At 39.5% G+C, this 16,664-nt stretch overlaps 2 protein-coding genes across 4 annotated transcripts; one reads left to right on the top strand and one right to left on the bottom strand.

Annotated features, from left to right (window-relative positions):
* Positions 1 to 493: 493 nt before the first annotated feature.
* acsl4a (acyl-CoA synthetase long chain family member 4a) lies at positions 494 to 11,987 on the top strand. 2 transcript variants are annotated; one of them, XM_053505817.1, is made up of 15 exons: positions 494 to 580; positions 2,601 to 3,075; positions 5,213 to 5,390; positions 5,605 to 5,714; positions 5,815 to 5,953; positions 6,605 to 6,755; positions 6,851 to 6,974; positions 7,068 to 7,139; positions 7,228 to 7,367; positions 7,472 to 7,641; positions 8,680 to 8,754; positions 8,871 to 9,059; positions 9,259 to 9,373; positions 9,491 to 9,648; positions 10,916 to 11,987. In XM_053505817.1, the coding sequence occupies exons 2-15, from the start codon at positions 2,725 to 2,727 to the stop codon at positions 11,071 to 11,073; spliced, it is 2,130 nt and encodes a 709-aa protein (XP_053361792.1). In that variant the 5' UTR covers positions 494 to 580; positions 2,601 to 2,724; the 3' UTR covers positions 11,074 to 11,987. The 2 variants fall into 2 exon arrangements, with proteins under 2 accessions (XP_053361792.1, XP_053361791.1); XM_053505816.1 differs by lacking the exon at positions 494 to 580 and adding an exon at positions 1,581 to 1,599.
* Positions 11,988 to 12,204: 217 nt separating this feature from the next.
* Positions 12,205 to 16,097, bottom strand: nxt2 (nuclear transport factor 2-like export factor 2). Of its 2 annotated transcripts, XM_053505819.1 has the most exons (5): positions 15,882 to 16,097; positions 15,655 to 15,741; positions 14,940 to 15,084; positions 12,690 to 12,888; positions 12,205 to 12,345 (listed from the first exon to the last, which is right to left on the bottom strand). In XM_053505819.1, exons 1-4 carry the CDS (start codon positions 15,900 to 15,902, stop codon positions 12,704 to 12,706), a joined length of 438 nt encoding a protein of 145 aa, XP_053361794.1. In that variant the 5' UTR covers positions 15,903 to 16,097; the 3' UTR covers positions 12,205 to 12,345; positions 12,690 to 12,703. The 2 variants fall into 2 exon arrangements, with proteins under 2 accessions (XP_053361794.1, XP_053361793.1); XM_053505818.1 differs by lacking the exon at positions 12,205 to 12,345 and having other exon boundaries at positions 12,367 to 12,888; positions 15,882 to 16,096.
* Between the last annotated feature and the right edge of the window lie 567 nt (positions 16,098 to 16,664).

Raw genomic sequence — 16,664 nt, 5'->3', positions numbered from 1 at the left:
AGAGTTTTTTGAATCATTTATTGTTTCACATTTATTCTCAAAAGTGTGAACGTCTGTGTCTGCGCGTGTGGTGCTCTTTTCCTGTACGGCGGTGCCCTGTTGTGGGTGTGCCCTCGCATGGTACCAAGTGTTTCCAGGATAGGCTCTGAATCCATCACCCCACATCCACCCCCAACCAGGATAAAGTGGATACTGAAGATGAGTGAATTGGTGAATTTTGTAAAGCAGGCCACGTGACCTGGCCGTGCTGAGTCAGCCATCATGACATCTAGGAATTAATTAATAAAAAATTGATACATCAAAACACACACTTCAAAAAAAAAAATCCTTTATTTATATAAAATAAATGATAGGAAAGGCGTCAGTACTAAAACTGACGCATTCAAAACACGACAGCAAGCAAATGAGCGAGCCAAACCTGAGCGGCACGACTCGGCTTCTGATTGGCTGAAAAAGATGGAGTCAGATGACGTCAGATTTCCGGGTTTCGCTAGGACGTTGAGAGGTAACTCTCGGTCATTGTGGAAGACGCGAGCTGTGGATGAACCGGCGTTGAGGAGGCGGCTCTAACCATCACAAGGTAATTCAGAGAGATGTTTAAGATATTAGTAAAATCTATTGGGAAAAATAAGGAATAAATAATCAAACTGATCAGGTAAGAACGTTAATTAGACATCAAACGGCTCGGATATTGAAGTCGCTTTGTAGTTTTTGAGCGGATGAGGAAGCGAGAGCTGTTTGATAATGTGTCGTGTTTAATTAGAAGCTAGCGGGCTGATTACAGGGATAAAATGTCTGAGCATATGGTGGGTGGAAAACCTGCCTAAATCCCTATTTAAGAAAGATAATTCTAAGTAATGATGGATGATGTGGTTTCCTGTTATGAGAGGCGGGAATGAGGAAAGCATGGCGTGATGAGGAGGACGGTGAGGATGAAGATGATGATGATGATGTGTCGGTGTCTTGTTTACAGTTATTAGAGTCGTTCTAATGTATATTTATATATATGATAGTGTGATCAGAGGGTCTGAACATGCTTTACCGGCACCCCTTACAACACACCACTCTATGACGTCACAGACAGGATGCGTCATCTTCATCCACTCCTCCATTCATCAAGAACATCCTGCATCAGGCTATTGGTTTATAATAATTCCTGTTGAATTTAACATTTGAAGCTCCACATTGTGTACATTTGTACCACCCTGATGCATGACATTGATGCCACACCACCCAGATGGAGGAGACAGCACTAAATAATACACCTTATGACTCTGCGGTGAAGGATGATGAGATGTAAAGAAGTTGAAGCGTGTGAATCTGGATGAGCGTGTTTCTGCACTCTGATTGGAGGATGTGCCAAGTGTGGGGTGAGCTCGAGACTCTCACATCATTGGCTCACAAGCTCACGCTTCCTCACTGGGCTGAGCAGGTGTAACAGCGTTAAATATCCACACAAGCAGGCAGAAAAACATAAATGTCAGATTATTCCTTCTTAGGCTCATTTTTTCACATAAAAAAAAAAAAAATCTGATTCTTTTGGTCTCGTGTAAAAGATGATGTTTGGATCGTTACGCATCTGATGGGATGTGAATGAAGGTATGTGGCTTGCATGTATTACAGTTCAGATTTCTCTGACAGTGTATGATGAATTATTGATTGGGAAACATTTTCAGTGCAAGATGATCCAACGTAGTGTTGGACAGCATTTGGGTTATTATCTGTAGCTCCGGCAAGAGACATGACAAAAAAATGAAGCAAAATGTAGCATGGTTTGATGTGCTTCTTAGATATAAAAAAAAGAATTATTTGAAATGACAGCACAATGTCAACAAAGTTGACTTAGTAATTAAAGTTTAGATCAATAGATAGACCGACACATATCCTGAGCACTTCCTTGATTCCTTTTTTTTTTTTTTCTCTTCAAATAAAACTAAAGAAATAGAAGGTTTTGCTGGATCCTTCATAATACTTATTCTTCCTGGAAAGTCTGAATGTGTTTGTGATTATGATTTAGTAAAGCTTAGTAAAATACGTTGACATTGTTATATGCAAAAAAGTATGAAAATGAACATGATCCGTTTGTTCCATTGCTGGAAACCTTTATTGTAGTCCTGGCACGAATTCTTCGTAGGAGCATTTTAATATTTTTTGAATATAGCAATGCCAACATCTACAGCAATATGCAAATATATTTACAGAATTCATGTTATAACAGGGAACGGCTTATCTTGTACAACAACAAGGACGTCTTGCATCAATAGCGTAATGTTGTGTTAGGGTTAGCATGACAAAAGTACACAACACAACCTTATCAGATGACTGAGTGGGTGATCTGAGGTCACAATGCCCTGCAGCTCATCACTGTATGCCTGTCTTTATGATGTGATATTTCTATTTGCATTGCCCTGCTGCTCTGTCCTGATGCTCTGTTTGCCCCCCATCCCTTTTTAAAAATAAAAAACATTTTGACTTCTAATAAACCCTGCAAATGGCATTTATACAGAGAAAACGATTACTAAAACAAATGCCAGGGAATTTCATTGCACCTACTTTTCCTCTAATTAGTCATGTCTGTTTTGTGACTCTGTCCTTGTTAGGTCAGATTGATCTAAAAAAAAAAAGTGAAAAAAGAAGAAGGAACTGAGGTAGTGCAACGACACGACTCGCACTATAATAAAAGAATCGTCATTCACGTTTGTCCACCTCAGTCTTTAAACTCCCATGGCTATGAAAATGGACCTCAGCAGTGTCCTCCTCCTCCCTGTCCACATGCTGGTATGGCTGTACTCGGCGGTGAGCTTCCTGCCCTGGTACTTTGTAACAGGGGCCCAGAAGAAGATCGCTCAGGCCAAACGGGTCAAGGCCAAATCCACCTACGGTAAAATAGAGGGGCCGTATCGCTCCGTGGACCGCTTCGACTCGCTCGCTCTGATGGACTTCGATGGAAAAGACACACTGGACAAACTGTTCGATCATGCAGTGCAGCGCTTTAACAAGTTGCGCTGCCTGGGAACGCGAGCAGTCCTGAGCGAAGAGAACGAAACCCAGCCTGGTGGCAAAGTCTTCAAGAAGGTAGATTTGATTTGCACATGCATGCACTATCTTGGTCATGCCACTTAATCTAAGAGATTATCAGTCGAGATGACACATTACACACATACCACTTTTTTTTTTTTGCGGTAGTGCTATTTATTTAAGTACCAGAGCACATAAAATTACAACTCCTTTTTAACTGTTTAAAAAAATAATAATTCAATAATGTTTTGCTGCGTCTTCATTATATTAGATATATGTTAACTAGTAACACGACCACGTAGTCTCTGTTCCGCCAAAAGCTTTTGAGATTACTTTGAGATTAGGGTGTGTTACTCAATCAACACACCTTAACTGTCTCTACGACTCAGCTCCTTTTGTCTTTTTTAAGTGCTCATGAATGACATATGCTTTACAGATTGGATTTTCTATCACTATCTAAAACGTATATACGTAAATGGTAACAGGATTATGTAGATATTCCTTTTTTTTCTTATTGTTGAGATTTAATGCAGTAGGATTACACATGCTGATAACACTGGGTATGAGTCGTTCTTGAAGATATGTTGTCAAAGTTCAAAATGCTCTCTCTCTCTCTCTCTCTCTCTCTCTTTCTTTCTCTTTTCTTTGCCAGTGTTTTTCTGGCAGAATGGGGGACCGTATTTATGTATATTACCATAAATATTATGGTCATATTATGGTCATATTATGGCTATATTATGGCTGCACACACAAACCGATCAGCCATAATTTGACTATAAATAAGGTCCCTTCTTTTCCCAGCAAAGCACTAATGCACTGTGTTCTGACATCTTTCTACCAGAACCAGCATTAACCTTTTCTACAGCTTGAGCTACAGTAGCTCTTTTGTTGGATTGGACTCAACAAGCCAGTCTTAGCCGGCCATGACCCTGTCGCCAGCTCACCGGTCTTCCTGCCTCGGATCACTTTTGTTCAGTCCTGACCAAGAACATCCCACAAGAGCTACAGTTTTGGAGTTGCTCTGACCCAGTCATGTCAAAATAAAAAGTTGGCCCTTGCCAAAGTTGGTTAAATAGTTACGCTTGCCTATTTTTTTTTCTGTCTCCATATTATATGCTGCTCATATATACAATTTTGTTATATTTGTTCATCAAGTCTGCATAATTATGTACAAAATCATTTAGTATTTCCATATATGACTTAATAAAATTGATATAACTTAAAAATTAATAAATAAATCATATTAAAGGAGAATATATGCATGACTGTAAAGAAAAAAATATAGTAGAAGACAGACCAGTTTTCAGATGGAAAATATTCTCATATTCTCCAGCAGGCTCAGTAACACCTAACAGCTGTTTTACTTTTAGTTCTGTGCAAAAGTCTTGATCACATATGAAAATGTGGCATAAAGGAAACTTCTATAAAGGGCAATAAATAAACAGTCAATATTTGGAGTCAAAACTCGTTGATTAAAATCAGGAGTTTTAGACAGATTTGTGCAGTTTTATAAGAAAACAGCTATTAGGTTTTACTGAGCTTGCTGGAGAATATGAGTTCTTCTGGTAACTTGGTCACACTCGCTCCTTTCTATTTTTATGCAAATCCCAGGAGCGTACATTAGGTTTTTTGTTTCCACCTGGTCTGTCTTGTACTATACATTTTTTCTTTACTGATGTTATTTATTTATTAATTTTTTAAGGTATATATGGAAATACAGTACATAATTATGCAGACATGATAAACACATACTGTATAACAAAATTGGTATATAATGTATATAAAACACGAACCCAAAATATTCTTAAAGCAGCTACTTAATGAAGGGCCAAATTGTGTTTGCTGGACGACTCCAAAATTGCAGCGCTCATCCGTGTAGTCTGATCCAATAGACGGGCCACTGTACGGTAGCTCAAATTGCTGGAAAGGTTGATGCTTAAAAAGCCTTATTTCCAAATCCAAATTCCCATCTTCTGCATTTGGTAAAGGACAACACTGATTTCTTTTCCCTTTCTCTCTTATTCTGTCAATAGTTTTTGTTTGTTTGTTTGTTTGTTTATCTGGGTTTTTATGGATTTGTATGTTTTAGATTTTTTTTTTTTTTTTTTTTTACCTGACGTGTGTTCTGGATATCAAATCAGTGATGTCTTCAGTTTTTAGTGTATATAAGAGAGTTTTTTTTGACTATTCCTAGCTGATCTTGGGAGACTACAAGTGGATGACGTATCAGGAGCTGGATGCCGAAGTCACTCACCTCGGCAGTGGCCTTGCAGCACTCGGCCAGCAGCCAAAACACACCATTGCTATATTCTGTGAGACGCGTGCGGAGTGGATGATCACCGCTCAGGCCTGCTTCAGACGCAATTTCCCACGTAAGGAGCAAATTCATTCTCTCTTGTGCCAATTCATCAAAGAAATGTAACAGACTCAGACTTCTGACGTGAGGTAAAACATTGGCGAGAACTGAACAGACAGTCCTGGTACAGACCGAACCGTCTTTCCATGGGACACAGTGCCTTATTGTGCTATAGTGTAGTCATTTAATAATTACTAACGTGCTGCTCATGCTTTATATCATCTTTCCAGTGGTGACATTTTACGCAACTCTCGGAGAGGACGCTGTGGCCTTCGGACTCAATGAGTGTGGTGCGACTCACTTGGTCACTAGCTCGGAGCTTCTGGAAACCAAATTAAAGGTGAATTATTTATTCTCTTCTCTTGTGTTTATTATAATTATTTTTTTATATTAACGCTACATTAAAACACTCTATATGATGCTGTGTTCTTGCCGTGTAGAGCGTCCTTCCTCAAATCCCTCACCTGAGGCACATCATTTACGTGGACAACAAGAGCCTCAGCACTGCAGGATATCCAGAACACATTCAGATCCACAACATGCAGTTTGTAAAGGAGCTGGGAGCAAAGCCTGAAAATTGTGAGTGTGATTTCAGCAATAATGCAGCAGCTTCACGTATATGGATTGTAACTTTCTCTTAACGCAACGAAAATAAGTACACCCTAAGTAAACCTGTTAAAACTGTATCCAAGGCGTCACCAGAGCTGCACATGTCGCTGCTGGGATCCTTTTCATTTCTTCCGTATATATATATATATGTATGTGTAATGTCTGTGTATACATATAATCAAGTTCCACCTATGAGCATTCTTGCTTGTGTAACCATGGAAACAGCAATTTCATACTGTATTGGTGTCTCTCATCTCCATTTCTCTCTGATAAAAAAAAAAAATGCGTATACACAAGTGAGGACGTCACAGATCAGGAATATCTGTAGAATATCTGTAGATAGGAACACTGTAGAATGAAAAACCCCTCTCCTGAACTAAAACCAGTGACAGAAATGGGTGCAGGCAAAGATTGCATGTGTTTATCTTATTAAGGAAATAAGACCTAATTAGAAAGTCATTAAAACTGATTCCAGGCAGTCGGGTAAATTTCTGATCCTTTTCCAGGGTACATGATTTCAGTATTTCCTTGAATGAAACCTCAGACTTGTGTTCATGAGCATCACCGTCATATCAAGCGGGGGAAAAAAACCCATAACTCAATGCTCGTTTTCTGTTGCAGTGAACAGGGAGATAGTCAAACCCGTCCCGTCAGACCTGGCGGTCATCATGTACACCAGCGGCTCAACGGGACGACCCAAAGGCGTCGTGATCGTCCATAGCAATCTCATCGCAGGCATGACAGGCCAGTGTGAGAGGATCCCAGGTCTGGGGTGAGTAGAATATATAAATAAATACATGGCCTTGTTTTTACTCATACCGCGTCATTACGGTTTAATTTGAACACGACTGTGCTTTGTTTTGAAAGCACCAAGGACACGTACATAGCTTATTTGCCCCTGGCCCATGTGCTGGAGATGACTGCGGAGATCTCGTGCGTAGCGTACGGCTGCAAGATCGGTTACTCCTCCCCACAGACACTCTCTGATCAGGTAACACAGCCTCAAAATCACAAATTAAAATGATATTATTTTACTATGATTTGTTTTAATGATGGCTTATTTTTTAATCTCTTTCTTTTCTAGTCTACTAAAATTAAAAAGGGCAGTAAGGGCGACTGCACAGTCCTAAAGCCGACACTAATGGCAGCGGTACCGGTAAGTTCAACCATAATCTCTAATCATTACCTAATACTTTATGATGATTATATCATTATTATAATATTCCACTGAAATTATCCACTAGGAAATAATGGATCGCATCAAGAAAAATGTCTTGAGCAAAGTGCAGGAGATGAACGTTGTCCAGAGGACCCTGTTCAACCTGGCCTACAACTACAAGCTGGAGCAGATCAAGAATGGCTATGATGCTCCGCTTTGCAACATGTAAGAGCTTCCCCATGAGTGGGTGTGTGTGTGAGACTATAGGAAAACATGTTTCCATGTTGATTTGGCTTCATGGTGATTCTGTACTGTGTGTGTGTGTGTAGGATGTTTAAGAAGGTGAGGGCTCTGTTGGGAGGAAACGTGCGAATGATGCTGTCAGGCGGGGCTCCTCTCTCCTCCTCCACACAGCGCTTCATGAACATCTGCTTCTGCTGCCCTGTGGGTCAGGGTTACGGCCTCACCGAGACCTGTGGAGCAGGCACCATCACTGAAGGTTGATATCTGTCTGTTAATCTTTTATCAAAATGAACAAATGAACGAAGCATGTTGTACGATTTCTTTTAACCCCCTTTAGATTTGGATACGACGCCGAATGTGGTGGCCAAAAAACATTTTCATGTTGGAAAATGCCCTGAGAATATGCGTGTGCAGTCAGGGAAGAATAACTCCGTTCATGTGATAACCCGGTCATTCAGTGTGTTCAGGTCGGCAGCTGACTTCATTTTATTGCCACATAACGGTGCTGAGCCGAGACCTGACCAAGCCAAGTAATCCAATCTTTATGCTCGACCAAATTGAACCCTTTTTTCCCCTAACAAAGGGAGGGGGGGATTTTAGTCCCTAATTTAGTCGTGTCCAATTCCTCCCCATCACTAGGGGGCTCCAACATTAAGGCTACCACTACCACTCAGTCGGGAGGGCCGAAAACTTCCATGTGGTTCCTCCGAACCACGTGACGCCAGTCGACCGAATCTTTTCGAACTAATCACTTACGCATCGTTGGGGGCGGCGTTACACACTCGGAGGACAGCGCTATCCGCTCCTTTCGCTTGAGTAAGTTCGCAGACGCCCCTGATTGGCTGTAGATTAATGTGGGAGTGCTAAGTACCTCTAATCCCTCCCCTCTAAAAGAGCTCGGCCAATCAGCTCTCTCTAGACCTCCGGCTGCGAGAGGTTACAGCGTCTCCCGGGAATCGAACTCACGATCTCCGGACGAAAGGGCGAGCACTTTATGTGTTATGTGTAATCAGTGTTACTCGTCGTTGTATTGTGTTTTACATGATTATGCTCTACAAGCTATATTTTACAGTTTAGTAAATGTAGTATAAGCAGAACAGCACCTCTGAGATTCTGAAAGTTCTGTAAAGTCCACTAGGCATCAGAGTAAATAAGCGATGTGGTTTTCCATTACTCCACTGGCATTGCTTTCTTCAGAAAAGTTGTAACCCTCATGCCTGACACTTCCCCCAGAAAGTTTGTTATTATTATTGAAATATTTGAATGTGACTCATGTGTTTGTTTTGGTTCGCAGTGACGGATTACAGCACAGGACGAGTCGGCGCCCCTCTCATTTGCTGTGAGGTTAAAGTCCGAGACTGGGCAGAAGGTCAGTGGATGAAATAGTCTAACACGCCTGTCATCTTTGACTTCATTATAAAGTCCCTAAGGTGTTGGGGAGCGTGTGGAAAATACTGAAATGACAAAAAAAGTTTTTATGTCCAGGTGGATATACAAAGCTGGACAAGCCTCACCCACGAGGAGAGATTATAATTGGAGGTCAGAATGTGACCATGGGCTACTACAGGAGCGACACTACCAGTGAGGAGTTCTTCATAGATGAAAACGGGCAGCGTTGGTTCTGCACTGGAGATATAGGAGAGATTCATCCTGATGGTTGTCTGCAGATTGTGGGTGTGTATTTTCACTGGAATGCGTTTATCATGAGTTACGGCTTATTCGTCCAGAAATGTCGCTCATCAGTAATGCTAATGTAGCCCATGAGACAGGTGTTAGATGTTACTTGAGGTGTTTAAAGTTTATTAGAATTTCTCATTAAGCATTTTTGTCTGCAACCCTATTCATTGGTCGTTGTTGCACTTTTAACTATTAGACCGTAAGAAGGACCTTGTGAAACTGCAGGCTGGAGAATATGTGTCTCTGGGCAAAGTTGAGTCTGCACTGAAAAACTGCTCCCTCATTGACAACATCTGCGCATACGCCAACAGGTGGGTCAGCAAAACATCTGTGTGTGTAAAGAGTGTGGGGAGGGAAAAAAAACAAACCAGCTTCGCTTTACCAGATCCAGAGGTTAAAACGCTGCTCTTTTCTCTTTGCTTATCCAGTGATCAGAACTACGTGATCAGCTTTGTGGTACCAAACCCAAAGCAGCTGACCGCTCTGGCTCATCAGAAGGGCATCGAAGGCACGTGGACGGACATCTGCAACCATCCAGTTATGGAGATGGAAGTCTTGAGGGAAATTAAAGAAGTTGCTAATTCAAGTATGTTTTTTTTTTTTATTATTATAATTATTTATATTTTTTAGTATATCTGCAATCACTGTATCATATCAGGTTTTCAAAGAATCATAACACCCTGTACAAGGTGTTCCAGAAAGAACAGTGTAAAACAAAGTGAACAAATTTCATAAATGCAGCATGACTCACTCTTATTTTGCACTTTTGCAAAAGGTCTTCACGTGACGCGTCAATGATTTAGCACATTTTCTCATTGATTAGAATTTCATATCCCATCTCATATCTCATCAAATTGATTGGGATCTCATATAAATAATTTAATGGCCAACAATGAAATGATAATGTATAACTACTTAAAGGGTAACTATTATTCTCTTTATAGACATGTTGGTGGGTCTCGTGTACAAGTGTGTGTGTGTGTGTGTGTGTGTGTGTGTTTGTAGGGGGTCATTTCCCTGGTTTTTGCTCTTTTTCCATTTTTTTTTAATTGTCTGGGGCTTAAACAAGCCAATTACTCTGATTTTCCTTCTAATGTGACCTCATATAAGAAGATACCCTCCCTCGGCTTTTTGCTCAGCTTTGCTGTTTTCTGGTGGGTGTGGTTCAGCAACGACTCATTTACATAGACACTGAAAGTGTGCATTTGGTAGAGGAGTGAAACAGAGAGAGCATTTTTATAAACATGAAAAAAAACATGCATTATCTGAGGGGAATTTTAGCTGGAGCGTTCACACATGCATGTAATAAGACTTCTGAGATCTGTGATAAGTTGTTAAAGAACTAAGAGACAAAAAGTTGATTTTATATATAGGTATTAAATAAACTTTTTTAAATACAAGTATTATTATTATTATTATTTACTACTACTACCACCACCAGTCAATTTAAAATATGGAAAATTCTGTAATTTCACAGTGACTGATTGTTTTAAGCAACTTATTATAGACAGTCTTAAGTTAAACATTGGTAGTAAATAGTGTTCGCTCACAAGAGAAAACCCAGAAGTGAAATCTGATTATCAGGGTTTTTTTGCTTGCTGTCCTTGTTTTTGCTCTCAGAGCAGCGTAGAGAATTTAATACAACTTGATTTGACAATAAGCGTCAGTTAACCCATATATACACCCACACACATCCTTGTTAAATCTGGAGTGGTCTGGCCAGTGATATTTTAAATAATAATAATGAAACTAAAGACATTGCGTATGTACATTTTCTCTACTGGGACGTTCTGTAGAGTTTTCTTCTACTGTTTCTTTCTTTCCACTCATGTTCATGTTTTTTTTTTTTGTAGTCAAGCTGCAGCGCTTTGAGATCCCAATAAAAGTTCGCCTCAGCCCAGACCCGTGGACTCCTGAAACCGGCCTGGTCACGGATGCGTTTAAGCTGAAAAGAAAGGAGCTGAAGAACCACTATTTCAACGACATCGAGCGAATGTACGGTCGCAAATAAATAAAACCAGCCAAATCCTGTAAACCGTCATCACTCTGCCGCCATTCGGCTCATGCTGCATATGTATATGTGTTTGGAAAAGTTTTGCTGTAAGCACACGTAATCGATTAGTGTGGCACACATACACACGTACGTCTTGGTATCTACTGTAATGTTCTGTTTCCAAACAATTGGTCTAATACTGTGGATAATATCAGCAGATCTGTAGTCTTTATAAGAGCTTTAGTCTTTCTTGTAGAATTTAGACTTAGCTGTGTGGCATAAGACAAAAGAACAACATTCATACTTACAAAAAAAAAAAAAAAAAGCTTTGGTTTGACTTAAATTATTCATACTATTATGTACTTACTTTCACCATCACCTACAACTCTTTGTATTTTTGTATAGAAAAAGTGATCAGTTTGTATTTTCATCTTTCTAATACAATTCTGTAAAGACTTTCAAGGCGTCGTTAGATACGAGGCGAGGTCGTCACTGTACAGCGTGTAAAGCGAGCAGCATATTGTGCCTTCTAAACTATTGTTAGGAGCTACACACATCCACTGACGATTGTGTAACCTACTACTTGAAAGGATTTACAATTTAATGGCGCAGTGACTGATTGTCTTTCTTTACATGTGAACACCTTATTTTATTATTATTATTATTTCTGAGTGCACTAAGTGAAATTTGTAAATGTCAACATTGTGCTAATTTATTGAATGGACTTGTGCTTCTGGGAAGGACTCAGGACTTAAAAATCAGAGATGGTGGTTATGAAGGGAAACGATTTTAACATTTTAGCAAACATTCATGTTGTCTGTAAAAACAACCACTGCTCGAGCTGATGTATAATCACTTCCCACTACAGACTGCAGAATGTGTGACACGGTTTAATAACTAGCTTAATGACTTGAAAATTTAGAACATGCATTTGGCTATTTCCCATTTTCTGTTAAAATAGTGCTGCATTTGTTTGTCTTGCCAGTTTACTCTATACTGTACTGCCTAGGTTTTTTTTGCACTATAATTTATTAGAGTTGCTGCTTAAAAGATTAAGGATTTTCATTGAATTTTTTTTTTTATACAGACACCAATTTCCTGAGCAAATATTTAATTACAGTACTATTAAGAAAAGTATTGTTAATTTGCACTGTTTATTTAATTTGTGTGTTTAAATGTGTTTATGCCATTGCGTGGAAAAAAGAAACGAAAAAAAAAAATTGCCACTGGACCAACAAAAACTTTGGAATAGACTGGGATTGTGTGTTCACTCCTCTGAAGAAATATGACCTTTTTAGGGACAAGAAGAAGAAGATTTTAAAACATTTTATTTTTTCCATCAAGCCGCAGGATTCCAACCTAATGTACAATTTAAAATGTGAACGTTGGAGGATCCCGTGCATTGGCTTGAATGTTTCATGACTCTTATTTATTCAACTTTGTGAACCACAGTCTGTATGTAATACGTTGTACTACGTTGTGATAAATAAATTGTTTTCTACAGAGCACATCGTGTCCATGTGATTTGGTAACAAATCTTTTTTTTTTTTTACACCAGCCATAAAAACACCAGTCACTCAGATCCTCCATCAGAACAACCATTTTGTAAAAAAAGGATTTTCACAATAACTGACATGACAGTGCTCATTTAGCTCGCCCAATCTTGAAAGCGAAAACAGTCGCTTGCGATTTTCCACACTGGCTGGTCGCTGTTCGGGGACGCCTGAGCCGTTAACAGGAAATTCTGGTTGAAATATCTCTGTTTGCTCCCGTCGAACTTAACCGTGCCTGCAGTGACCACCAGCAGTGTTGTCTGGCCCTGGGTGGCTTGTTCTGAAATAAAGGTTTTAAAATTCTGATTAAACACATTTTCTATTAAATGCTACATGCACAATAAAAGCAGCCCCTTTCTTTGTTCACTTTTATTCAGACCTCCTCAAAGCTCCTTCTACACACTGACCACTTCAACAGAAACACATTTAATGAAATTGTGATTGGCTTATCATATGGGAGCTGTGCAAGGCATGACATCCTGCAGATACAGTTCATCTGGAACTGTATAAGACCAAGGGGATACAGAACACAGTTACAACTGAGCCTTCTACAGTGAGTGGTAAGTGTACGTGTTAAAAAATATATTTTCCGAAGGAAAGTAAATTAGTAAGTAAGGAGATTAAAATAAATTATTGGAAATTGGGTTATGTACAGTTCAGTGCATTATTAAAATTTGGGAAGCATAGTGCTGAACCATCAACTTGGTGGAAATTGAAAATGTGCTAGAAAAAAAAAAAACTATAATAAATAAAAATTCAAGAATGACCATAATTAGAGATAATTTAAATCATTAATCATTAGCCCTTTATTATTATAACCCTTTATTGATCATCAGCAGGTGTGCAGACTTCTATAAAAGCAGAAGTTTTGGCAGTTTGCTGGTCTTGATTATTCAGGTGTGTGTTAACACAATGCCAATAGGAAAAGACATAAGAAATGGCTTAGAGAAGTAATTGTTGCTGCACATCAATCTGGTTAGGGTTATAAAAACATTTCCAAACAATTCCGAGCTCATCATTCTACAGTGCTACAGGGAGAAGAATTATTTGCATTCAAGTTGCCAATCTTGGAAATACAGGCCTCACTGAGCATGTTAAAGTTGATGACAGCACAATTAGAAGACTAATCAAGTGTGGTTTGTTTGGACGGGTTGCAGGAAAAAAAACACTTTGTATAAAAAGAACATGGAAGCACAACTCGGGTTCGCAAAACTGTATCTGAACAAACCGATGGACTTCTGTAACAATGATCTATGGACAGGTGAGACCAAAATGGAGTAGTTTAGCCTTAATGCCCAGTGGCTATTCCAGAGCGACTGATGCATCAGATTAAGAAGGGAGGCACATGAAACGACACACATCCATGCATAGTGCTCACTGTACAGGCCTCCTGTTATGAGTTATGATCTGGTCAGGTCAAAGTGTTATTTACTTGGTCGGGTCTGGACCTAGCAACATTATATGAAGTGTTGGGAGACGTTACTTTTTAAAGTAACTAATTACATTACAAAATTACTGCCATTAAAAAGTAATCGGTTACATTACAGCGTTACTTCCTGATAAAAGTAACTAGTTGGAGAACCTTTCCATTGCAGAAAATAAAAAACTCCTTTGTGATTCCTCATGCATGTTGTTTAAGAGCTTTATAATTCTTTTACCATCATCACTCAGCGAAGTTTGGTACATAATCTGTTAACTACTAATACCCCTATCTCATCTACACAGTTTCACATGGTGGCCATAAGTATGGTTCATCATGGTTCACAGCGAGTTTTGGCGATTAGATTTCCATCTTTCTGAACGTCAGGCAGTCAGGCACTCCAAGTACTCTAACGCGTTACTTTGTAATGCTTTACACCCAACACTGGTATTAATTTGTCAGCTGATGACCATGTATATGTACACACACACACACACACAGTACACTGTAGTAAACACATGATTTCCATTCATAAGCCTCCTTGTTGGTGTTAGGGACGATTATTTTATTGTGTGTGCCATGGATGACGCCCACAACTCCAAGGAAACCAGCAATGCACACGATTTTATTCTGCGTGATGGGAAACATTTATAAACCCCGATCTGAATCTGTAGACGACACTGCATACTGTTACATTCAGTATCAGAACACCTGTGACGGAACTACCTGTGCAAACACCAACCAGCCAAACTGAATTTCTGTTTTATTTATACACACAAACACATAGAGAGAGAGAGAATTCACTGATTTTTTTTTTTTATTTTTTTTTTTTTATACTGCACAGACATATATACAGTTAAAAACAGTGCAGGCTGAAAGTTGTAACAATCCCACACACATAATGCACTTACCATGGACAGGCTGGCAGTCCAGTGTGTGCACCTGAAATTCACTTGAGGGAAGAGACTCAAAAAATTCTCCAAGAGCATCCTGTCCTGAAACGTTATTCCCGTTCCACACCAGCGTGGCTTTATCCAGGTACAGTCTTGTCAGGTTCTAAAACAGAAGAATATTGTCTTATATATACAGTATATATAAGGAGATTTTAACACAATGGTTATCAAATGCACACTGTACTCATTCATGTGAACATTCAGCAACTGGAATGCCTGATTGTTAAAAATATACAACTTGTGAAAGAGACACATCTGTCTGTGGGAACTTCTACACACAATCATTCACAAACACCACTTGCATGTTACAGGAGTTATTGGCAAACACTTTTCAGTCCTGACCTTGAGCCAAGCCATTTCCACACGTCTGGGTGTTCCTGGGAGGCCAGCGCTTCAGACATGAAGCAGGCAGTCTGATCATGGCTTTTACTTACTAAGAAAACTTTGTATCCTATGTAAGAGTCTGCCAAATGCCTAAATGTATCCAAACAGTAGTAGAAAAAGGAAGTTTTTACTCTCATGAGTGTTCTCAAGCAAATCAAAAACCACGGTTTGACTTGGTCGCCCCTCAGATGTGTCTAGGCAACATGAAATTGGGGAATTTGTTTTTCTTTGGTGCGTGTGTGCGTGTGTGTGTGTGTGTGTGTCACAAAAGTATAAAAAATATACTCACTCTTCTTTTTTTGTCCATGCAGTCATAGTAAATGTTAACAAACTCCTCGGAGTATCTGCATGACTGATCCACATGAGTCCTGAAGTCCTGTTGGTTAGCAAGAAACATCAGTTAAAATGCGTTAGTTGTATAAATATCAGTGTAATACGGGTTACTAATATAAACTAGCTATCGGTTTCCTGGTTACGAGCTGCTACTACTGAGAAGAACCCGGATGATAAACTCACCACTGTAGAAGTCATATTCATGAACTCGCACCGTGAAATTTTCTCTGGTTTTTTTTTTTTCTCGACAAAGCTAACCAGCTCAGCGCATAAATTCAGCCTAATTTTATCCAGTTATACAGAACAGGTTTTCGATTTTTCCCGTAACAATAGACACCAAACCGCTACTCCTCTCAGGAATCCCTCAAGTGTGTGTTCCTGTAATAATCGTCCGTACAGACTTAGACCCGATATTTTAGTTCCCACTTGTCTACTTCTTCTTCTTGGTATTTATTGTCGTTTGGTATCCACTATTTTGCATTACCGCCACCTTGTGGTCTTGCGCTCCCTAACCCTCATCTTAGTTTAAATTCTCTGTTCTAGTCAGAATCACGCCTTAAAGAAACACGTGAATAATTTTTTTCCTTGGCCCCATCTTTCTCACACTTTACACGGTGCATTCATTCCATTCACTCATCGTCTATACCACGTAATCCTGGAGCCTATCCCAGGAGTCTTAAAAACACGAGGCAGGGAACATAACACATGACAGTACGACATGTTATGACATAACAGTTGATGATGATCTTGTCACTGTTACATTCAGTGAGGAACACCAGTGATGCACCTGTGATACAACTACCGGTGCAAACACTGATTGTTTTACCTCTCATAACTGTTCTGCACAATGAAAAGAGTTGAACACCTCTCGTAGTGTATATATTGTATACCTGGGAAACATAAAATTGGGGTTTGCACTGTTGCTTTGGACATCCAGCTTCGATTTCTGCTTTTAGCCAGATTAGG

Source organism: Clarias gariepinus, chromosome 10, assembly GCF_024256425.1.
Source record: "Clarias gariepinus isolate MV-2021 ecotype Netherlands chromosome 10, CGAR_prim_01v2, whole genome shotgun sequence".
Taxonomy (NCBI): Eukaryota; Metazoa; Chordata; class Actinopteri; order Siluriformes; family Clariidae; genus Clarias; species Clarias gariepinus.
This window is presented reverse-complemented; position numbering and strand designations above follow the sequence as displayed.